Raw genomic sequence first — 25242 nt, forward strand, 5'->3', positions numbered from 1 at the left:
ATTTGAAGAAAAGAGTGATATGGTCTAAATGGCAAGAGAGGAAGATTATTTTCTCTGTGGTGTTCTGAATACAGTGGTGGGAACAGGCAGACAGGCAAGAGGAGGAGATTGCATTAATCAAGGCAGGAGATGAGCAAAGCATTGACCAGCATTTTAGCCATGGGGATTGAAAGAAATATAAATTTTTAGAGATGTTGCAGAGAAAGAATTGACAGGATTTGGTGACTTCATAGAAGTGAGATAGGAGAGCAGGTAGTTGACTAACACTTAGGTTGCAAGCCTGGGTAACAGTGAGGATAGTGGTATAACACACAGTGATGAAGATTTTGAGAAGGGAAGTTAAAAATAAATTAATATAAGATAAATATCAATAAAATGTTGGTTCATATTGAGTTTGGGATGGATTGGAAAATAGGGTTGCTTCATCTTCATTTACAGAGGTGACAAACTTGGATGCTTAGCACAATATGCTTATCTGGACAGAGCTCGGTACTGTATGGGAATAGTGTGGTGCCATACATGATTCATCTGCAAGACTTGGTTTGAAATACTCCCAAGGCTTGTTAACTTCCAAGAAAGCCTGAGGGCTCCTTAGCCTACAGACTTCATCTACACAGTGCTCCATGTCTGGCAAAACACAAATAAGCAGAGGGTTCCAAAACCCCAGCTGAAGCTGCAGCTCTAAAATCAGAATTCTTCTTTGAACACTTGTTTAACATATCCAACAAGTTGGTTGAGTTTGAAAGTTTTACAGCAGGCGAATATAAACTTTAATTCAGGGAATGCTTATGTTTGCTCCAGCAGTTAGCCCCAGCACCTATGAATGAAGCACTGCTCAATACATTTATTGTATGCAAACAGAGTAAAGCCTAAACAAATATATACTTGGTGCTCTTGTAGAGCCAGTTTTTACAAAGCTGAAAGCAATTATGAGCCAGATCAGCTGGCAGAGAGAACTTGAACAGAAAAATGTGAATGATAATCAGTGCCGTAACAAGGATGAGGTGAGTGAGGCACTTGCCTCGGGCATGCAAAGTGGAGGGACGCAGGTCTACCGCAATCGGCAGCGCTTCGGCGGTGGGTCCCTGAGTCCCTCTCGGACAGAAGGACCTGCCATTGAATTGCCGCCACCACTTCATTCATTCTTCGGCAATTCAGCAGGAGGTCCTTCCCTCCAACAGGGACTCAGGGACCCGCCACCGAAGATCCTGAAGCCGGCCCTTGCCTCGGGCACAAAAATTCCTTGTTACGGCTCTGATGATAATTGAGACTCCTTTAAGAATATTTTACTAGATGCCCAAAAATCCACAGTCAAGAAAGGCTGTGCTGGTTTAAAAAAACAAACCAACCTGAATTAGAGGGAATGGCTTATTGTAATGTGTCATTGCCAGTTTGACAGAGCTGTAGCTGTTAACATTTGTGTCCTCTGGATGCAGCAAATACTGTCATGTTAAGCTAACTGATGACAATCCTCATGTATTTTCCTTCATTTTTAACAGATAAGAATAAAAAATGAATTTTAATATCTGGAATATCAAAGAGATGTTCAGTACTCCCACAGCCTCAAAGTAAGTGGTTTTGGGTTTTGTTATTATATTTATAATATTCAAATAATCATGAAAGCCTACTGACTGTATTTAGCTAAAAGATTGAGTAGCTGCTCCCATTAATTTGCAGTAAAAGTTATTTAAATTGCCCTTTGCAGAACTAAGTCAAATAAACTGGAAACATTGTCTGCTGACATCCTAATTTTCCTGGCGTGTTTATTTCTGAGGTCATTAGCAGGTCTCCAGTTAAGGAGCTGATATGACTGTTATTTGGTGTGATGCATCAGTACAACTTAGACTTCAGCTACTGAATTTGAGGATTTCCATGAAAAAGTCTAAAATAGCTGTGCTTACCGTAGCACTGATCTGATACTGTGTTCTAATTTTACTTGAGAAAACATTAAAACACATAAGAAAATGTTTTATGCCAGATAAAATGATTGGAGGCTTTGTGTGTCTTATCTGTGATTTCCTCTGTCCTATTTACATCTTGAAGCATATTAAGTACAACCTTAGACCTTAGTCCATCCCGTGCTTTGCTGCTCATTGGGCTACCCACATTAGCCATCCTTGCCTGTCATCTGTCCTTCTCTCCAAATCTTCCCATTTCATGTTGAGATGCTTGATGTCGTTCACAACTGTTCATTTCCATGTTATTCGCAGTCTTCCTCTCTTTCTTCATGTGTTTTCTTGCTTCCATTCCAGGGCAGAATTTGGTAAGCATTCTTTTTCTCAGCACATGCCCCAGCCCCTGATGTCTTCTTTTATAGATTATTTGTGAGTGGGCGCCTTGTCCAGTCATTTTTCTGACTTCTTCATTCATCTTCCTATCGCTATATGTTATTCCCAATATTCTTCTCAGACATTTGTGATGAAATGCATTCAGCTTTTGTGTCTCTTTCTTGGTAAGTTGCCAAGTGTCACTGCTATATGTTGTGATGGCGATAACAGCTGCTTTGTTTACATTCAGTTTTGTCTTCAGGGAGATAGTTTTGAGTCTTCCAAATGCAGTGTTTGCCTTCCCGATTCTTCTTCTTATTTCCTCCAAACTGGTACCATCCTGGCTAATGGTATTTCCAAGATATGTAAAGTTGTCCACCTTCTCCAGTTTCTCTTCTTCATATTTATTTCTGTCCCTGTAGTCTCCATTAACATGAATTTACATTTCTTTGCATTGTATCTCAAACCTGTCTTCTCCATTACTTCTTTTACTTGGTTTGTGCATTTTTGTAGTCCATTGGCATCTTCAGTGATAAAAGTGATGTTGTCAGCTAAGTCTAGATCAAATAGCCTTGAATTGTTCCATTTTAGGCCATAGGTATCACTATCGCATCATTTTAATCCATAGTCGATGACTGGCATAAACAAAAAACAAGACAGGACACACCCCTGCCTTACACCTGTCTTGATGCCGAATGGCTTACTCAATCCATTTTCCATTTTATTGGAGCATATTGAGTTGGCGTAGAATGCCTTCATAATGTTCATTAATTTTGTTGGAATTAAGTACAAAGGCCTCTGTAATTAATGAAGACTAAGAAAAAGTCTATGTATAAAGGACTTTTATCTGAGTGATGTGCTGAAGGTTTCATGTCGCTAGTACTAAAATATCCTTGGAATTTCTAAAATTAATACAAGACAGTTTCTTAAAGCAAAAAGTATTGCATCCAACACAGGGGAACTCTCCATTATACCTTATCTTGACAGATAAAGAGAAATTGATTGCAGAACTAAAAATTAGTGGTTGCTTTGCTGCAAATGATCATGACTTGATACCAATGATTAATTTTTGCCAGGGCTCAGCCTCAGCACCTCTGGGCTCGGCAGTTCATTGCCCTGGCATCTCTGGGTTTAGGGTGACAAGACAGCAAATGTGAAAAATCGGGACGGGAGTGGGCGGGGGGGTAACAGGAGCCTATATAAGAAAGACCCAAAAATTGGGACTGTCTCTATAAAATCGGGACATCTGGTCACCCTATCTGGGTTTGCCACATGAGTTATGAAAATAAATTGCTTGAGCCCTGGAACCTCTTTCATTACAGATTAAGCACTGTTCGTTATATTTATTGTATGCAAGCAGGGTAAAGCCTAAACAAATAAAATATATACTGGGTGCTCGTGAAGAGTAGATTTTTACAAAACTGAAAGCAATTATGAGCCAGATCAGCTGGCAGAGAGAAGTTGAACAGGAAAATGTGAATGATTGAGACTCATTTAAGAATATTTTACTAGATGCCCAAAAATCCACAGTCAAGAAAGGCTATGCTGGTTTAAAAACCCAACCAACCTGTCTTAGAGGAAAAGGGAAAACATCTTATATACGCACACAGAAGGAAGAAAAGGGAAGGTGGTAGAAATTGGAAGCTCTGAATTGTATCCTTTTGCTTTCCTTCTCAATTTCTTACAAGTTAAAAATCAGTGATCAGCAAAGTTAAGGACCATAAGAGTTTAAATATATTAGGAACAAAAGGAATACTAATAATGGTATTAATCCATAACTAGATGGAATTGGTAGAATTGTCAATGAGGCAGAAGTGTTCAATAAATACTTCGGCTCTATATTTGAGAAAAAGCCAGATGATATAATCATATCATATGATAATGATGAAATTTCCATTCCACTATCAGAAGGGGTAGCCATGTTAGTCTGTATCCACAAAAAGTAGTCCAGTGGCACCTTAAAGACTAACAGATTTATTTGGGCATAAGATTTTGTGCATAAAAAAACCCACTTCTTCAGATGCATGGAGTGAAAATTACAGATACAGGCATAAATATACTAGCACATGAAGAGATGGGAATTACCTCACAAGTGAAGAACCAGTGTTGGACAAGGCCAATTCAGTCAGGGTGGATGTGGTCCACTCCCAATAATTGATGAGGAGGTGTCAACACTAAGAGAGGAAAAATTGCTTTTGTAGTGAGCCAGCTACTCCCAGTCCCTATTCAAGCCCAAATTAATGGAGTTAAGTTTGCAAATGAATTGTGTGCTTGGGGCAGCAAGCCGCGGGGGGCGCTCTGCTGGTCGCCACGAGGGCAGCAGGCAGGTTGCCTTCAGCGGCATACCTGCGGAGGGTCTGCTGGTCCTGTGGCTTCGGTGGACCTCCTGCAGGCTGCCACCGAATCCATGGGACCGGGGACCTCCCGCAGGCAAACCGCCCAAGGCTGCCTGCCTGCTGTGCTTGAGGCGGCAAAATACATAGAGCTGCTCCTGGGAAGGGACCTCAGGAGTTCATCTAGTCCAACCCCCTGCTCAAAGCAGGACCAATCCCCAGACAGATTTTTGCCCCAGGTCCCTAATTGGCCCCATCAAGGATTGAACTCGCAACCCTGGGTTTAGCAGGCCAATGCTCAAACCACTGAGCTATCCCTCCCCTGGTAGAGACTGTCTGGTTTGGCCAATGTACATGGCAGAGAGGCGTTGCTGGGACATGATGGCATATATCACATTAGTAGATGTGCAGGTGAATGACTCCCTGATGGTGTGGCTGATGTGGGTGGGTCGCTAGAGTAGATATGGGGACAGAGTAGGCAATGGGGTTTGTTACAGGGATTGGTTCCTGGGTTAGTGTTTCTGTGGTGTGGTGTGTAGTTGCAGGAGAGTATTTACTTCAGGTTAAGGAGCTGTCTGAAAGTGAGGACTAGTCTGCCTCCCAAAGTCTTGTAGATTGTTGATGATGTGCTAGAGAGGTTTTAGCCAGGAGCTGTATGTGATGGCTAGTGGTGTTCTGTTATTTTCCTTGTTGGGCCTGTCCTGTAGTAGGTGACTTCTGGGTACCTATCTCACTCTGTCAGTCTGTTTCTTCACTTCCCCAGATGGGTATTGTAGTTTTAAGAATGCTTGATAAAGATCTTGTAAGTGTTTGTCTCTGTCTGAGGGATTGGAGCAAATGTGGTTGTATTTTAAGGCGTGGCTGTAGACAATGGATCATGTGATGTGGTCCAGATGAAAGCTGGAGGCATGTAGGTAACTATAGCGGTCAGTTGGTTTCCGGTATAGGGTGGTGTTTATGTGACCATCACTTATTTGCAGGGTAGTGTCCAGGAAGTGGATCTCTTGTGTGGACTGGTCCAGGCTGAGGTTGATGGTGAGGTGGAAATTGTTGAAATCCAGGTGGAATTCTTCAAGGACGTCCTTCTTGTGGGTCCAGATGATGAAGATGTCATCAGTGTAGCACACGTAAAGGAGGGGCGCAAGGGGACAAGAGCTGAGGAAGCATTGTTCTAAATCAGCAATAAAAATGTTGGCATACTGTGGGGCCATGCAGGGACCCATAGCAGTGCTGCTGCCCTGAAGGTATGAGTTGTCCCCAAATCTGAAATGGTTGTGGATGAGAACAAAGTCACAAAGCTCAGCCACCAGGTGTGCCGTGGCCTCATCAGGGATATTGTTCCTGACAGCTTGTAGTCCATCTTTATGTGGAATATTGGTGTAAAGAGCTTCTACATGCATGGCCAGGATGGTGTTTTCAGGAAGATCCCCAATGGATTGTAGTTTCCTCAGGAAGTCGGTAGTGTCTTGAAGATAGCATAGGATCTGACGAGAGAGTCCAATAGCCAGATAATCCTGCTGTAAGCATGCCAATGCCTGAGATGATGGGATGTCCAGGATTTCCAGATTTATGGAGCTTGGATAGCAGATAGAATACCCCTGGTTGGGGCTCTAGGGGTGTGTCTGTGTAGATGTGTTTCCATGATATAGCAGGGAGTTTCTTGAGCAGATGGTGTCCATTCCACTAGTATTTCAGGACGATGTTAAACAGCAGCTACTAAAAGTTAGACTTTTTTAAATCAGCAGATCCAGATAACTTGCATCTGAGAATTTTCAAAGACCTGGCTGAGGATCTCTTGGGGCTGTTAATGTTGTTTTTCAGTAAGTCTGGGAACACTGGGGAAGTTCCAGATGACTGAAAGAAAGCTAACGCTGTGCCAATATTTATAAAGGGTAAATGGGAAGACCTGGGCAATTACAGGCCTGTCATTTTGCACAGGAACAATGTCAAACTGAAGAAATTACTACTCTTCTTCTAGCCTTAGTCACCTAGTCCTTCTCCATTCCAGTCTGTTCTGAAGCAAGTAATCCTCAGAAACTCCTCAACTAATCAAATCCTTTTGTGTAACATCCATCCATCCATCTAGTTTTGTATTTTCCAAAGCTTCTCTTGCCCTCCATTTCTAATTGTGATACCCAGTTTCCTATATATTTTTCCAATCTCCTTCTCACATGTCCAAGCCATCAGATTCCATCAGCTTTTCTATAATTGGTGCCACCTTAACACTTCCCCTAATTCATTTGTTCCCAACATCATCCAGCCTTATAGCTCCAAGCATCAGTCTTAACATTTCCATTTCCATTGTGTTCAAAATCTGCTCCTGTCTCTTCCTCGGTGCCCCGGAGCCATCCAAAAGGACATGCCTAATTCTCTTGTAGATCTCACTTCTCAAGTTGATAGGAGAATACCTGTTGCAGATCACATCACTCACTTCTCTCCATTTAGGCCATGTCTTTCCTCTTCTGCTTATATTTTAGTCATCAAGTTCACCACTATTCTGCACTATCAAATGTTGGAACCTGAACTTCTCTACCTTTGGTAGTGCATGGCCCCCCCCAGACTTAGTCTCTTTGTCTTCTTCTTCGAGTGATTACTCATATCCATTCCAGTTAGGTGTGTGCACGCCGCGTGCACGTTCGTCGGAAGATTTTTACCCTTGCAATGCTTGGTGCGTCAGCTGGGTGCCCCCTGGAGTGGCACCGCCGTGGCGCCGGATATATACCCCTGCCGACCCAACCACCCCTCAGTTCCTTCTTACAGCCCGTGTCGGTCGTTGGAACAGTGGAGCGCGGCTTAGCTGATCTCCACGTCCCTAGCTTCTCGTAGTTCTTTCATCGTTATTGTGTATATAGTTCAATTTTCTATATTTCTAGTTGGTTTTATTAGTTTCTTTAACGTAGTTATTGTATATAGTTAGGAGGGGTTGGGAATTAGCCCTTTCCCCTCACCCAGTGCTGGGGCCCATGCCCAGTTCACCAGGTTTCAAACTGTGCTCGGCTTGTCACAAGCCGATGCTGACAGGAGATCCTCACGACTCCTGCCTTAAGTGCCTGGGGGAATCCCACCTCGCAGACAAGTGCCACATCTGCAAGGCCTTCAAGCCACAGACGAAAAAGGAGCAGGACTTTCGTCTCAAACAGCTCCTGATGGAGGCAGCTCTTACTCCTCCGCCCTTGGCATGAAGTGCCGGACAGTCCGCACCAGGGAGAAGTGCATCTTCAGCACCAGAGCGCACTGGCACGGCTAAGGCCCCTCGGCACCAAATGTCGCCGGCCCAGAAGCGTGCCCGGCACCGCTCTCTCTCCCCGTGGGTCAAGAAGCACAAGACTCCTGTGATTCCCGTGCCTATGTCGCAGTCAGAGCACCCGCCTAAGTCGGACCGCCCGGCACCGACAACTGCCGCGGCACTGACAACTTCAGTGCCGTTGATTCTGGCCTCGCAAGAGCCGTCGAGTCCGGTGTCTGACAGCTCCCTGGCACGCACTGTGGTTGAGCTTATTGTTCCCTTCATGCCGGAGACATTCTCTATGGCAAGGGTGCTGATTGCCCTGACAGAGCCTGTGCTGCCTCAACCCCCGGCACCTCCGGTGCGGGTTATCCAATCAATAGGCAAGCCTGCCCTGCTGAGACCGTCCTCGCTCGGCACTGCCGAAAGGTACCCCTTACGATCGAGGTCCCACCGGCGTTCTCGGTCCCGGTCGTGACGCCACTCGCATTCCCGGTACCGCTCTCCATCTCGGTACTGGTCGTACTTGCAGCACCATTCGAGTTCCCTCTCACTGACTGGATACTCTCAACACCAATCCAGCTCCCAGCACCGTTAATGGCACCGCACCTCTCGCAGCCACTCTCAACGTCGAGCTTCAAGGTCCCGGTCGACCTCCCGGCACCGCTCCGGTCGCAGGTCCCAGTCTCATTCCCGGTACAGTTCTCCGGTGCCACGTGGAGACAGATCAACCAGACACAGAGACCCTTCCCAAGTGGTTTCAGCTCCTCCATGGCCATCTCGCCATACATCTGTATCATTGCACGCGGACAGTGCTTCCTACGCACAGGACCGTGATTCGGATACACACAGCCGAGTCTTCCAAGAGACCCACGACCCAGACCAGGGACCTCATCAGTGGTCCGTCTGGACACCTTGGGCATATCACCAAGCCCAAGGTGGACCTGCAGTGACATCACGCTCAGTTCCATCGGAACACTGGGAGCCAGAGGCCATTGTCAGCCACCCCTCTCCTGCGGGTACGGAAGAAGCTTCCATCCACGCACAGGACCCTCAGGTCCCACCGGTCCTTGATGTCCCCCATGATCAGGAGACCATACAGGACCCACTCGTCTCGGGCCTTTCATCTTCCTCTTCCCCGGATGAAAGCAGACATCCTCATCGGGCCCGCCTCCAGTTGACCTCAGGGCACACCAGGACCTCCTAAGGTGCATCGCCCTGAATATAAACCTGCAGGTGGAGGAGGTTCCAGAGGTTGAGGACCCAGTGGTAGATATATTGTTGGCGGATGCACCAACTCGAGTGGCCTTACCGTTCATTCGATCGATTCAAGCTAAGGCAGATACCATCTGGCAATCCCCGGCATTCTATATCCACCCCAAGGCCAGAAGGATTGTAACGGAGTACTTTGGTGCCCTCTAAGGGGTACGAGTACTTATACGTGACCCTCCTCCCTGCTCACTGGTCGTACAGTCCGTATAATGAACGGGAGCACTATGGCCAGCAAGCCTCTGCCCCAAATCTAAGGAGGCCAGGCGCATGGATTTGTTGGGCCGTAAAATCTACTCCGCAGGGGGCCTCCAACTCAGGGTGGCGAACCAGCAAGCCCTACTTAGCAGGTATAATTACAACACCTGGGAGGTGGTAGGGAAATTCACAGAGCTGGTCCTGCAAGACTCCTGCCAAGAATTTAAGGCACTGTTGGAGGAAGGAAAGAAGGTGGCGAGAACTTCTTTCCAGGCCTCGCTGGACGCTGCCGATTCGGCAGCCAGAACTGTGGCCTCTGGAATCGCCATGAGGCGTATATCATGGCTTCAGGTGTCAGGTCTGCCACCTGAACTTCAGCACACTATCCAAGACTTGCCATTCGATGGCCAGGGTCTATTCTCCGAGAAGACGGACCCCAGGCTACAGAGTCTGAAAGTAATCGGGGTGATTATGCGTTCGCTCGGGATGCATACACCACAGACTCAACGAAGATCCTTCCACACCCAACTCAATGCTGTTACCCCCCGCCTAGACCAAGACAGGACTTGGCGGGAGGTGAGGTCGAGGCAACTGCAGACGACAGTCTGGATCTCAAGGGGTCAGAATAACAGTCCCTCCAAGCCAACGACGGGACCCAAACCGAACTTTTGAAGGTGCGCTCGAGAGCGGTGTACCAGTTTGTCTCCCAGGATCTTTTTCAGTTTTACAACCGCCTTTCCCCTTCCTCTCCTGCGTGGACCCAATTAACCTCAGATCGTTGGATCCTACGCACGGTAGAATTCGGATACCACCTCCAGTTTATTTCACTCCCTCGCTCCCAACCCCCCTCCTTGTCCTCTTCAGGGACCCCTCTCACGAGCAATTCCTCTTGCAAGAGGTCAAGACTCCTTGCCATGGTGCTATAGAGGAGGTACCAAAGGACTTAAGGGCAAGAGGTTCTATTCCCGATATTTCCTAATCCCCAAGGTGAAAGGAGGCCTCAGGCCTATCTTAGACCTGTGAGGACTGAACAAGTTCATGAAAAAGTTGAAGTTCAGCATGGTAACCCTGGGGACCATCATCCCATCCTTGGATCCCGGAGACTGGTACGCCACCCTCGACATGAAGGACACACATTTCCATATTGCCATTTACCCTCCGCACAGACAGTACCTCCGGTTTGTGGTCAACCGTCAGCATTTTCAGTTTACGGTCCTTCCGTTTGGCCTCTCTGCAGCCCCTCGGGTATTCACGAAGTGATGGCTGTGGTCGCTGCCTCCTCCATTGTCGTCAAATACACGTTTCCCATTCCTCGACAATTGGCTCATTCGGGACCTCGAGACCCAAGTCACCAGTCATGTGGGCGTCGTCAAGGACCTCTTCATGCAACTAGGCCTGATGATCAACCTAGAGAAATCTACTCTAGTGCCCACACAAAGAATAGAGTTCATTGAGGCCATCCTGGACTCCAATCTCGCAAGGGCCAGTTTACCACGACCCCGATTTCAGGCAATAGTATCAATTATACAAAGCCTTCAAAACTTCCCGATAACTTCGGCTCGCACTTGTCTCGGCCTCCTCGGTCACATGGCTGCCTGCACGTTTGTGACCAAGCACACCAGACTACATCTCCGTCCCCTTCAAACTTGGCTCGCCTCGGTTTACCGCCCAGGCAGGAACGCCATAGACATGGTAGTCACCATTCCCCCGAGCATCCTAGACTCTCTCGACTGGTGGCTGACGCCCTCCCTGGTGTGTGCAGGACTGCCATTCCATCCACCACAGCCCTCCATGTCCCTGATGACGGACGCGTCATCTCTCGACTGGGGTGCTCACCTCAGACATCTTCGCACTCAAGGCCTTTAGTCGTCTCAGAAGCTGGCGTTACACATAATATCCGAGAACTAAGAGCAGTCCGCCTGGTGTGCCAGGCGTTCCAGCAACATCTACAGGGCCATTGTGTCTCAGTGTTTACAGACAACACGACGGCCACGTACTACATAAACAAGCAGGGAGGGACACGATCCTCCCCCCTTTGTCAGGAGGCGATCCAACTATGGGACTTTTGCATAGCCCACTCGATAGACCTGGTAGCGTCTTTTCTCCCAGGAGTTCGGAACACTCTGGCAGATCAACTCAGCAGATCCTTCCTGTCTCACGAGTGGTCGATTCGTCCGGACCTTATACATTCTGTTTTCCGGAATTGGGGATTTCCCCACATAGACCTCTTCGCTTCCCGCGAGAACAGGAAATGCCAGAGGTACTGCTCCTTCCAAGGTCTCTCCCCGGGTTCGATCTTGGACGCCTTCCTGATTCCGTGGAAGAGCCAACTACTTTATGCCTTTCCACCATTCCTGTTAGTTCACAAGGTCCTACTAAAGCTCTGCAGGGACAGAGCTCGCCTGATCATGATCGCCCCTGCATGGCCCAGGCAACACTGGTACACTATGTTGATCGACCTGTCGATAGCCAACCCAATCACCCTGCCTCTTCGTCCAGACCTCATAACTCAGGACCACAGCAGATTTCACCACCCAGAACTGCAGTCCCTTCACCTCACGGTATGGCTGCTGCGTGGTTAACCCAGTCAGAGTTACGTTGCTCTGCCCCAGTGCAACAAGTACTCCTGGGTAGCAGAAAACCTTCCGCTTGGTCTACGTATCTGACCAAGTGGAAGCGTTTCTCCTGCTGGTGCGAAACGCAAAATGTTACTCCCGCCGAGGTCTCGATCCCCACCATCCTGGACTACCTCTGGTCTCTCAAACAGCAGGGCCTAGCGGTATCATCATTGAGGGTGCACTTGGCGGCCATTTCTACCTTCCACCCAGGAGAGAGTGGCCGCTCCGTGTTTTCACACCCTATGGTTTCCAGGTTCCTCAAGGGCCTGGAGCTCCTATACCCCCAAGTACGCCACCCTGCCCTTACCTGGGACCTCAACCTAGTCTTAACCAGACTTATGTCTCCACCATTCGAGCCATTGGCAACTTGCTCGCTGCTATATCTGTCCTGGAAGACAGTTTTCCTCAGAGCCATTACATCGGCCAGACGAGTCTCCGAGCTTTGGGAGCTCACGGTGGACCCACCGTATACTGTGTTTCACAAGGACAAGGTGCAATTGCGACCGCACCCAGCGTTCCTCCCTAAAGTAGTATCGGCCTTCCATACCAATCAGGACATCTTCCTTCCAGTCTTCTTCCCGAAGCCGCACTCATCTCGACGGGAACAACAATTGCACTCCCTAGATGTCCATAGGGCGCTCGCATTTTATATCGAACGGACGAAGCCCTTTCCTAAATCGCCCCAACTCTTCGTTGCAGTGGTGGACCAAATGAAGGGCCTACCTGTCTCCTCCCAGAGGATGTCCTCTTGGGTGACGGTGTGCATCCGCACTTATTATGACTTGGCTCATGTTTCCTCGAGCCACCTCACCACACATTCTACCAGGGCTCAGGCTTCATCGGCTGCCTTTCTGGCCCATGTTCCAATCCAGGAAATATGTCGCGCAGCTACCTGGTCCTTGGTCCACACCTTTGCTTCGCATTATGCTCTGGTTCAACAGTCTAGAGATGATGCAGCCTTTGGCTCAACAGTCTTGCATTCTGCCACATCTCACTCTGACCCCACCACCTAGGTAAGGCTTGGGAATCACCTACCTAGAATGGATATGGGCAATCACTCGAAGAGAAAGACGGTTACTCACCTTTGTAACTGTTGTTCTTCGAGATGTGTTGCTCATATCCATTCCAAACCCACCCTCCTTCCCCACCGTCGGAGTAGCCGGCAAGAAGGAACTGAGGGGTGGTTGGGTTGGCAGGGGTATATATCCGGCGCCATGGCGGCGCCACTCCAGAGGGCGCCCTGCCAACCCACCGAGTGTTGCTAGGGTAAAAATCTTCCGACGAATGTGTACGCGGCGCGCTTGCACCTAACTGGAATGGATATGAGCAACACATCTCGAAGAACAACAGTTACAAAGGTGAGTAACCATCTTTTCCTGCAAGGTATCATTGGAATCTACAGTTTTATTTCTGATGATTTTCTTGCCATTTCATTCAAGTACACACCTTCGTCTCTTTAAATCTACTTTCACTTCCTCTTTGCTATCCCCCATGAGCACTACATCATCTGCAAAAAGCATTCACCAGGGTGCCACTCTCTGTATGTTTTCTGTAAGTGTATTGAACATGTGAACAAAAAGGAGCTTAGTGCTGACCCTTGCTGTGTTCCAACTCTTACTAGAAACTGTTCAGTTTCTCTGCATGGGCTTCTAACAGTGGTAACAACACCCTCAAATATGTCCTGGACCAGTCTGACATAGTCTTCAGCGATCACTTTCCTTCCCATATAAAACCAGATGACTGCTCTCAGAACGTGGTCATAAGTCTTCGCAACTTTGATGATAACTATGTGCAGGATTTTCTTCTTTTATTTATGTTTGTGTATAAGCTATTGCATCCATTATGGATTGCATCCATTATTGACTTGTCTGTCACAAATACAAACTGATTGTCACTGACCTTTACTTCTTTTCGTAGTCTCTTACTCTTATCAATAACTTTTTCTCATATCTTCATCACGTGGCTCATGAGTTTAAGGCCACGAGAGTTACTACAGTCTTTTTCTATGCCTCCTTTTCTCTTAAAGATTGGTACTAATGTATTCTTTTTCCAGGTATCAGGCATCTTCTCAGTCCTCATGGTGAAATTAAACAGTTGTGTCAATATAGTCATGCCTACATGCCCCAGGCACTTTCATATTTCTGCTGGTGTGCCATCAAGGCCAAGAGGTTTTTTATTTTTCACATTGCCCAATGCTTCTGCAACTTCTAGAACAGATGCCACCAGACCCTGGTTTGGTTTTATCCTACAGCGTGGTTCTCTTGGATTCCCTTCATTCACAAATCTTTCAAAATAATTTCTCCATCTTTTCTTAATCTGGATCTCATTGATTAACGTATTTCCACTTTAATCTTTAGTGGCTTTGGTGAGATCAATGTCATTAGTTCTCTTATCATGGGTCTTTGCCAGTCTGTCTATTTCTTTATTGTCCTTCATTTTAAGAGAGGCATAAAAGCCTTCCGTAGCTTTAGCCTTAGTGGCTTCCACCTCTTGCTTTTTGGCTCTTTTTTACAGTCTTGAAAATACTTCTGTTGGAGTGTTGAGTGCCAAAGTTTAAAACACCTTGTCTTTTCCTTCACAGCCTCTCGTACTTTCTCATTCCACCACCAGATCTCACTGGGGGAAAAGGCTCTGGTTTTTTTTGTTTTTATTTTTTACCAAGCAAGTTCATTGCACATTCTTGAATTTTACTTTCAATATGATTCTGTCATTGATTTGTAACATTTCTTAATCCTTCTAAAGAGTTTTTCTGCTACAGTTCTGTTGTTATCTCCTTGCTAACTTTATTGCGCTTTTATCACTAGATTTTCTCTACTGCTTTGGACGGTTTTCTTCCTATGTAGAATATGTATCCACAGTCAAGAACCAGCATTCTATGTCGAGTTGCATAACTTTCCACTGGTATGACCCTTCAGTTTCTGATATTCTTCAGCTCAGCTTGGTTTATCTGGAAGTATTTGTCATCTTTCCTCATGTGACCATTAAGGTTGGCTCCAATTCTCTCTTGGTAGTCCATTGATCCGATGATGACAAATCTGTGCAGATCATCTATTGTTGGTCATCTCTTGATGACTGTACAAGCCAATTCTACATTTTGCTGCAGGTGATGCATGGGAAGTTCGCGGTCAGTGGATTGTGCGCTGCTGATGCTCTGTGACATTGTTCGCGTGCCTCTTGTAGACGCTGGCAGCGGTCTTCCTCAAAGCCGATGCAGGTATTTCTAACTGTTGTACGCCACCGTGTTCTGTCGCTGGCGGTGTCCTCAAGGTCCCTAGGTTTGATACTGCTGTACTGCAGATTGGCTTTGATGGTGTCCTTGTAACGTTTCCGTGGACAACCTATATGCCGGATGCCCTGGGAGAGCTCACCATACAGAAGCTGGTGGGGGATTCTGTTGGCATCCATGTGGCTGACATGACCAGTCCAACGTAGCTGTGACTTCATGATCATCATTTTGATGCTTGTCATTTGGGCTGTCTTGAGGGCCTCAGGTTTGGGCACTTTGTCCTGCCAGTGGATCTTCATGATGTTGCGGAGGCAGCGCATGTGGAATGCTTCAAGCTGCTTGATGTGACACCTATATAGTGTCCATGTTTCGCACCCATACAAAAGAGATGAGAGAACAACAACTCTGTACACAAGCAGTTTTGTTGACATCCTGATGTTGTAGTGTGTAGTGAGGCGGCCTGGCTCCCAGCCTCCCTGGAGGACGAAGAGCCCAGCCGGAGGCCTGACTGGGTGGAGATACAGAGCTCTGAGCCTGCCCCACAAAGGGTCAAGCACCAACCCGGAAGTATAAAGGGGGTCAAGCACCGACCCGGAAGTATAAGGGCAGGCCCTCCGAGCTGAGTGAGGACCCAGCGGCCAGAGTGAGCGGACATCCCTCCGGGAGCTCAGGACTGGGAGACTCCTGCAACCCAGGGTAGCCGCCCAGAGTGGCCTGAACTTCCCCGTGCTCGCTACCCAGAGGAGCTGCTGGAGCTCCCCCGTGCTCGTTATCCAGAGGAGCTGCTGGAGCTTCCCCATGCTCGCTACCCCGAGGAGCTGCCGGACCTACCCTCCAGCCCCGACTGTGACGAACCCATGCACCTGGATCCAGGTAAGCCACGAGGGGGAGTCTGGAAGTAGCCCGGGGGCAGCCGACCCTAGTCTGGCTGCAGCAGAACAAGAGCCAATGTCAGTGTGTTGCGGCCAGGATCCCCACTGACACAGCAGCAGGTCACCTGCTGCTGTTAGGGCCCCGGGCTGGGACGCAGAGGAGTGGGCGGGCCTGTGTCCCCCCTGCCACCCCACTCACGGGTGGCAGTCTCCCCCTTGCCCCAACACTCAGGCCCAGAAGCCTGGGCCTCTTACCTTCTGTAAACTGAACTGCTTGCTCAGCCCCTGCCTGAGGGTCTGAGCTCTGCACCAGTGTTTGTTGCTCTGCCCTGATCCAGGGCCTGGTCTCTATAAACGGAACTGCTTGCTCAGCCCCTGCCTGAGGGTCTGAGCCCGGCACCCCTGTTTGTTGCCCCACCCTGATCCAGGGCCTGGTCTCTATAAACGGAACTGCTGCTCACGCCCTGCTAGGGTCTGGGCCGAACTGTTGTGTCACACAGGTAGTGAGGCAGCCTGGCTCCCGCGCCCCAGAGAGAGGTGACCCCCTCTCCCCACAGCAGACTCTACATGTGGTTTAAACTTGACTGCAGACAGCAAGTGCTCACTTGCTTTTGGATTCGTGTGTTGATCTAATTATCCAGTGATCCCTATGATATGACACTACCAGGTATTAAGTTTCCACTACTTTAAGATGAGTGCCGTCATGGAGATACTCGGAAGAAGCATTTGATCCAGGTGCAGGTTGATGAAGAACTTCTGTCTTTCCAAGGCTGATAGTTGTCCAAAGAGTTGTGGCCTCAGCAAACGTGTTGACAATATGCTGAAGATCATTTTCAATGTGAGCCATGAGGCACAGTCATCGGCAAAGAGTGCTCAAGAAGGAGTTTCTGCACTGTCTTAGTCTTGCATCAGGCGACGGAGGTCAAAAGTGAACCATCGTGCAGGTATTTCAAGTATATCTCGGTCCAGATCTTTCATTGCATGGTTATAGGACGCATGGAAAGAACAGGTTAAATAGAACACATCCTAGTTTCACGACATTGGGGATGTTGAGGGGCTGATGTGGCTCCATCAGACAATACTTCGCCTGTCATGCTGTCATGAAAAGGCGTATAATCTGGACAAATTTTCTTGAAGCCAAGTCGTGTAGAATGGTCCAAGGGCTTCCCCTGTGTGATTCAACGCCTTTGTCAGATCTATGAGCAGATACTGGTGCATATTCTGTTCAATGCCCTTCTCTTGTATTTGTCTGACAGCAAACACCATGTCGACTGTGCTCCGGCCAGGTCGGAAACCACATTGACTTTCAGGTAGATTTGCCTCGGAAATACTGACTATTAGGCGATTCAAGATGATGCGGGTGATGATCTTCTCACCAACGGAGAGGAGGGATATGCCTCTATAGTTTCCACATTCTGCTTTTCTGCCTTTGTTCTTGAAAAGAGAGGCAATAGTAGCATCGCGGAGGTCCTGTGGTATGTTTTCATCCTCCCAGATGCTGATGATCACGCTGTGGAACGCTGCTAATGCTGCTGGACCTGCTGCTTTGTATATCTCTGCTGGTATCCCGTCTTTTCCAAGAGCTTTTCCTGAACTCATCTGGCTAACAGCTTTCTTAATCTCATCTATAGTGGGTGGAAAGTCAAGATCTGTCAGAGCAGGTTGTTTGTGGAATTTCATTGAGGACATTATTATTCACGGTTGATGGTCTATTGAGAAGGTTGCTAAAGTGTTCTCACCATCTTTCATTGATGCCTTCTTTATCTTTAATCAGTGTTGTGTTGTCTGATGAGACAACACAACACTGTGTTGTCCTTGGTTTAGAAGGTCCATAGACAGTCTTAATAGCACTGAAGGACATCTTTGAGTTGTGAGTCTCATCATAGAGCTCAATTTCTTTGGCTTTGCTCTCCCACCAGTTGTCTTGTATCTGATGGAGGTCTTTCTGTGTTTTGCTCTGAAGGTACTTGAAATGGTCCCGTTTAAAGACTGAGGAGGGGTCATTCTGCCATTCGATAAAGGCTTTTCTCTTTACTTCCACTGCTGAACATATTTCTTCTTGGTTCTCATCAAACCAATCCTGATGTGTTCTTTTCTTTGATCCAAGAGATGTTATTGCTGTGTCAGTCTCTATCTGCTTGGACTGGTCCCACTTTTCGGTTACAGTACCAATCAATTGTCCGTGGGATGTCAGTTTGTCATCAAGAATCCTCTGGAAATTGTTGAAACACTGAGCATCCTTCAGTTTGGCTATGTTGAAAGCAGGTCGCACATGCTTAGGGCATTTGTGCTGAGCGGGAGCGATGTGAAGTTGAAGAGACATCCTGACTAATCTGTGATCTGTCCAGCACTCTGCACCTTGCATTACTCTGGTGATCATTACATCTCGGATGTCTCGCTTTCTGACAATGGCATAATCTATCAGATGCCACTGTTTGGACCTAGGGTGCATCCACGTCGTTTTGTATTTGTCCGCTTGTCGGAACAGAGTGTTGGTAATGGTCAGGTCATTTTCAAAACAAAGGCTCAAAAGGAGTAGTCCATTGCTGTTCATTTTACCTACACCATGTGGCCCGGTTACTCCTTTCCAGTTCTTGCTGTCAGCCCCGACTCGGGCATTAAAATCTCCAAGTAGGAGTAGTTTGTCTGTTACAGGTGCGGCCTTAATCAATCTGTCGAGATCTTCATAGTATTGTTCCTTTGAGTTGTCGGAGCATGTTAGAGTGGGTGCATATGCACTGATGATGGTGGCATGACGTATGGCATTTAGTGGGAAGCGTAGTTTCAGCAATCTTTCATTGATACCCACTGGAAGGTTTGGGAGTTGATGCATCAATGAGGTTTTTATTACCAGACCAACTCCATGTATTCTGTCCTCTGTCTCAGTCTTACCCTTCCAGAAGAAGGTGTAACCACTTCCTGGTTCGCTCAAGGAACCTTCCCCAGGCAATCTTGTTTCATTTAATGCTGCTATATCAATGTTGTAGCGGGCTAGTTCTCGAGCAATGAGAGCTGTCCTTCTCTCAGGTCTTGCAACAGCTTCTTGATCCATGAGGGTACGAACATTCCATACATCATTGGTAAGTTTCCTCAAATTTTTCTTTTGGTTTCGGCCGCAGGTTGGGTTAAACTGCCAGCCACGGCTTGCTGGCCAGTTGTTGTAGGGCAGGCAATTTTTAGGCCACCTTTTCTAGGCCCCTCCCTTACTAGGGTGAGCAGTGCTATCCTGAAGAGAGCTGCTCAGACGCCTGGGAAGCTGCCAGGCAACTCTGCTGCCCCAGGTACAGAGCTGGACGACCACATATCCACAGGCCGCCTACGTGCAGGATTGGGACTACAACTCCCAGTGGTAACCTTCACCTGTCACTTTGCCCCTCCTGCATCACCACAGGACTTGGGTGGTATGATGATGATGTTTGATGATTTGCACAGGACCTGTGCGTGAAAGCTTTTTAAGTGGCAGAGCCGTTGCACGGGAGCAATTCCACTCTCTCGACCTCAGAAGCCAGACACCAATAGCACGAAAAATCATCATGACTGATAACTTCTTTGGTTGCAGTGAATGGGCTTGACGTCTTTCGTGCCTTGTCAAGCGCTTTGCTGTCCACAAAGCGTTGCAGAACCGCCTTCTTGGCCGTTGAATCTTAGTGATCTCTTTCACCTAGTCTGCCGGAGCTGACGTCGCATGCAGGGTAGGCATATCCCTAATTCACTGAGGGTTTGAGTCCCATCAGTTACACTCACCTGATTTAGCCGGCCTGTCGAAGCCATTGCCCGGGATGTGCCCACTGCGCGTGCTACAGCTCCTTGGAGCCACAGGTGAGAGCTGAGTGATAGGTGGGGACCAAAGTGGATGAACCATCCCCGAAGGGGTACGACAGATCCCCCCATCAGAGGTACTACCCCTCCCTAGCACCCCATACACCCAATTATGGCTCCAATTATGATTCTTTCTTTCTCACATTCTGTACAATGGTGTCCATTTCTCCCCAGAAATCCTCCTTTTCTTGTTCATTACATCCCACTTGGGATTCTTATGCACATATAATATTTAGGGGGCCATTTTCACCAAAATTATCCTGTCACTTGTCCTATCCACAACCACTACACATTCCCACATCACTTTGTGTAAAACTAGACCAACTCAATTTCTCTTATTCAGAGTACCATAGTATAGTAGCTCATAGCCTGCTCTTTATCTCTTGCCTTTGCTACCTTCCATTTGGATTCAGGCAATCTGCATTTTCCTTTTCATCAACATCTAAGCCAGTTCTGCACTTTCTCCAGTTCATGTCCCTATATTCCTATTTTCTGAACGTTTTCCTTTGACTGCATCTGTCCAGAAAGATGCACTCACGCTCAGATGAGGATGCTATACTTTGTTTCTGAAGAATGCCCTAGTTTTCATAGAGGGTGCATCAAGAACTCATTTTATGGGTTTCTTTGGCAAAGTTTTACTGCTGGCTTCCAACACTCCTCCTCTTTCAACCAGGCTTAGGACTAGCTATAGTGGAGTTTTGGCCCTGATTGCATCTGATCTAACTATGTAATATTTAATGCTGTCTGAAATAGCCCACTTGTCCCCACCTATCTAGCCTTGCCTGCAGGAAAATCTACAGGAGTGAGAAAAGGAGAAGGAAATTTCAAGATTCTCCTTGTGGAGATTTTTCTTAAATTTTTCCATCAGAAATGTAGAACAGGATCTGTCATTCCCCATGGAAGCAGCCTGCAGGAACCACCTTCAAACTCTGTAATTCCCATAGGAGAACAACAAGAGGCCAATTCCATCTGTGTGGCGGCCCTGTCCTTTCATGCCAGCCTTGTGTTCTTAGCAGCTCCTTCCCACTCCCTGGCAAGGTGCTTCCCTTGAAACCTCACTGACAGTGTTTCCCTAACCAGAGGTTGCCTCGGGATTCCCCTGAAAAGGGTGTCTCCATTGCAAGACCAAGGAAAGGGAGATGTGGAAAAGTCTATTTGTCCAGGTACTTATCTGGCACCTTTATAGCATCAGTGTCCACAACTTGAGGCTGAATGAGGTTTTATGGAGAATGTGTGGGACTATGGAATTATGCTTTTGTTATGCTGGGTGTTGGGTAAAGTGCCTGTGAAGCTGGTGGGCATAAGAGCCATCCTTCATTCAGGGTAAATATAAACAATTAATGTGTGTCAGCTTGTCACGGAGTCCCTGGGTGATGCTCTGGAACTGCTCCCCACTAAGCCAGTCAGGACTTTGGGGAGCCTCCTCTCCCTTGGAGCAGACTTCTTCAGGGCAAGAAACTCACACGTCTTCACCTCCTGGGTCTCTCCTTGGAGCATTCAGCATCCTCTGCCCCTGCCGTGTGCCTTGTCCACAGGCGAGCCCACAGGCGGGGTCCTGGGGAACCACAGGGTCCTGCACCCCCTTTGCAGTCAACGTGACTCACCTTAGCCAGCAAAACAGAGGTTTATTTCGATGACGGAACAGGGTTCTAAAAACAGAGCTTTTAGATACAGACGAACCAGACCCTTCGCCGGTCCATTCTGGGGGGCAATGAGCCATACCCCTAGGTCTGCACTTCATACCTCTCATCCCCAGCAAGCTCAATCCTCCAGCCCCTCCTCTCTGCTCAGCTCCTTCCCCGGCCAGGAAGGTCCCTGATCCCTTGTTCCAACACCTTCAAGTTGGCACCTTTAGAGAGGAGGGGCCCAGGCCATCAATTGCTAGGAGACAGAGTGCCAGGCATTTAGGTGCACTGGCCCTTTGCTCTGCAGCAATCACCACCCTTATCCCCACACCTAGATACTTAAGAACTGCCTAGGGACACTGAGCACCAACACAATTATTCAGCAAACATTAAGAACAGTCCCAGTCATCACACAGCTTTTAGCAGGAAACAAAGAGAGTGACTCTCAAACTGGTTTGTAGGTCCCGGACTGACGGTAGTCCATTAGGATGTGTTTAATAACCAACAATACAGGATTGAGTGGTTAGTAGAACAGGTGTTACCCTGAGTGGCTATTTTCTGAAGTGGACTGCAGAATGAAAATGTTGGAGAGCCATACAGTATGATGTTGTTCTTATGCATGCTAATCTCGATTTATGTACGATATCATTACCATAGACTCTGCCTCCCGTTTTTTTATGTATTTATTCTTGCAACACTCCTTATGAGATAGAGAATTACTGTTATTTCCAAGTATCAGAGGGGTAGCCCTGTTAGTCTGGATCTGTAAAAGCAGCGAAGATTCCTGTGGCACCTTATAAACTAACAGACATATTGGAGCATGAGCTTTCGTGGGTGAATACCCACTTTGTCGCATGCATCCGACAAAGTGGGTATTCACCCATGAAAGCTCATGCTCCAATACGTCTGTTAGTCTATTAGATGCCACAGGACTCTTTGCTGTTATTTCCATTTTACAGTTGAAACACAATCAAGGCACAGTGAGGCTAAATGACTTGCCCAGGGTCACAAAGGAAATCTGTGGCAGAGCAGGAAATTGTACTTGGGTCTCTCAAGTCCCATGCAAGTGCCCTAACCACAGAACCATCCTTCCTTCCTTTCTGTAACACACAGTCTGAAGGTTAACTGGCTTACAGTATTATCTAAAATAGTTTGCTATTTCATTACTTAGTCATGATTTTTGCTTGAGGTTCATTCCCTTTCTGCTCTACATTATTTCAGGACTAATAAATCATCCAGTCGGAGCAGTGCTCCTAGTGATTATTCCAGCCTCAGTGACTCTCAGTTCCTCTTTGGTTCCCAGTTCTGTCCAGAGAACTCACAGTCAGCACCAGTGCCCCTGGAATGCAGTGCACAGTCAAGACAACAAAAAAGCTCCCAGCAGAACTCTCAGGATGTGAGTCTGACTCTTGGAATTTCTCAGCTAGCATTGTACTACCTTTGGGGAAGTATTAACAATTCAAAATTAATTCAAAAGACTGTAAGATCTTTGGGGTAGGGCTCATATCATCCTAAATGTTTGTACAGTTTCTTGTTCAAGTGATTGCACATGTGCATTCCACTCTTGGTGTCAACATACACAGTCACTGGAAATTTTCCTCTCAGTGGTACCTGTCAGGGCAGCTTGAAAACCCTTTGCTGCCATGCACCAGTGGCACCAGTATAAAGGGCTCAGCTGACCCTGAGGCCCCTCAGTTCCTCCTGACAGTCCCTGGGTGGTAAGGAGGAACTGAGAGGGAACTGCAACTGTTCATCTTCCTTTCAAGTGCTCTCAATAGACGGGGTACTCATGTATTGTATTCTAAATAGTTTAGTAAGAACATAAGAATGGTCATATTGGTCAGATAGTATCCTGTCTTCCAACAGTGGCCCATCCCAGATGCTTCAAAGAGAATGAACAGATCAGGGCAATTATCAATTGATCCATCTCCTGTTGTCCAGTCCCAGCATCTGGCAACTGGAAGATGCTGGAACTGTGTTATTACAGGTATCAGTGTTTCAGTATAGTTAGTTAGGTGTTACCCCACCTGAGGGTTTCCGTTGATTCCTAGTGCTGAGGGATGTCTTGGTCACAGGGCTTCAAGCCCTGAATTTCCTGCAATAAGGCGATGCCCGTGACGACCCCCCTTCAAGTTGCTTAAAGTGCCTTGGGGAAGCTCATATAGGGAAGCATTGCCAAACTTGCAGGGACTTTAAGTCTCACACAAAGAGAGATCATGAAGCCAAGCTAAAGTTTGTACTCATGGAGGTGGCCTTGTGACCTCCATCTGAGCCAAGTTGGTGAGACTCAGCACCAAGTGCTGCAGGATCAGTAAGGAGTGCGCCTCCTAGTGTGCTTGAATCTCAACATCGCTCACCATCCAGAGTGCCTAAGAAGAGGCCTAAGAAACCGACTGCCAAGAGGGGAAGATCCCCAGTATCTAAGTCTGCTAGGCATGGGGTTAAGGGCAGAGTGCAGTCTTAGTCAAAGCACTCCTTTGCTTTGGCACCACAGAAGCTGGCACCGTTGACAGTGGAACCTAGGCAGGTACATAAGAATATAAGAATGGCCAGACTGGGTCTGACCAAAGATCCATCTAGCCCAGAATCCTGTCTTCCAACAGTGGCCCATGCCAGGTGCCCCGGGGGAATGAACAGGTAATCATCAAGTGATCTATTCCCTGTCGCTCATTCCCAGCTTCTGGCAAACAGAGTTTAGGGCAGAGGTGGGCAAACTGCGGCCCAGGGGCCACATCCAGCCCTCCAGATGTTTTAATCCAGCCCTCAAGCTCCTACCAGGAAGCGGGGTCTGGGGCTTGCACCGCTCCGGCACTCTAGCCGGGGAGTGGAGTCGAGGTCTTGTCTCATTCCGCATGGCTCCTGGAAGCAGCAGCACTTCCCCACTCCGGCTCCTATGCACAGGGGCAGCCAGGGGGCTCTGCATGCTGCCTCCACCCCAAGTGCCATCCCTGCAGCTCCCATTGGGTGGGAACTGCAGCCAATGGGAGGTGCCGGGGTGACGGCTGTGCACAGGGCAATGCACTGAGTCAGCTGGCTGTGCCTCCGCATAGGAGCCATAGGGTGGACATGCTGCTATTTCTGGGAGCTGCTTGAGGTAAGCGCTGCCCGGAGCCTGCCCCTAACTCCCTCCTGTGCCCCAACCCCCTGTCCCAGCCCTGATCCCCCTCCTCCCCTCCGATCCCCTTGGTCCCAGCTCGGAGCACCCTTCTGCACCCCCAACTCCTCATCCCCAGCCCCACTCCAGCACCTGCACTCCCAGCCGGAGCCCTCATGCCCTCCTGCACCCCTGCCCACAATTTTGTGAGCATTCATGGCCTGCCATACAATTTCCATACCCAGATGTGGCCCTCAGGCCAAAAAGTTTGCCCACTCCTGGGCTAGGGGCACCATCCCTGCCCATCCTGATTAATAGCCATTGATGGACCAATCCTCCATGAATGTATCCAGTTCTTTTTTTAACCCTGTTATAGTCTTGACGTTCACAACATCCTCTGGCAAAGAGTTCCACAGGTTGACTGTGTGTTGTGTGAAGAAATACTTCCTTTTGTTTGTTTTAAACCCACTGCCTATTAATTTCATTGGGTGACCCCTATGAAAAGGAGTAAATAATACTCCCTTATTTACTTTCTCCACACCAGTCATGATTTTATAATCATCTATTGTATCCCCCCTTAGTCATATCTTTTCAAAGATGAGAAGTCCCAGTCTTATTAATCACTCCTCATACGGAAGCAGTTCCATACCCCTAATCTTTTTTGTTGCCCTTTTATGAACTTTTTCCAATTCCAG

At 47.7% G+C, this 25242-nt stretch overlaps 1 protein-coding gene across 2 annotated transcripts in view; it reads left to right on the plus strand.

The window, feature by feature from the left end:
- Positions 1 to 1498: 1498 nt before the first annotated feature.
- IHO1 (interactor of HORMAD1 1) overlaps positions 1499 to 25242 on the plus strand; it is a 52668-nt gene continuing 28924 nt past the window's right edge. For both annotated transcript variants that reach the window (XM_032772620.1, XM_032772621.1), the window contains exons 1-2: positions 1499 to 1568; positions 22675 to 22849. In XM_032772620.1, the coding sequence (XP_032628511.1) occupies positions 1513 to 1568; positions 22675 to 22849 (231 nt within the window). In that variant the 5' untranslated portion in view covers positions 1499 to 1512. The remainder of the gene's footprint in view (positions 1569 to 22674; positions 22850 to 25242) is intronic.

The sequence above is a fragment of the Chelonoidis abingdonii genome, chromosome 17, assembly GCF_003597395.2.
Source record: "Chelonoidis abingdonii isolate Lonesome George chromosome 17, CheloAbing_2.0, whole genome shotgun sequence".
Taxonomy (NCBI): Eukaryota; Metazoa; Chordata; order Testudines; family Testudinidae; genus Chelonoidis; species Chelonoidis abingdonii.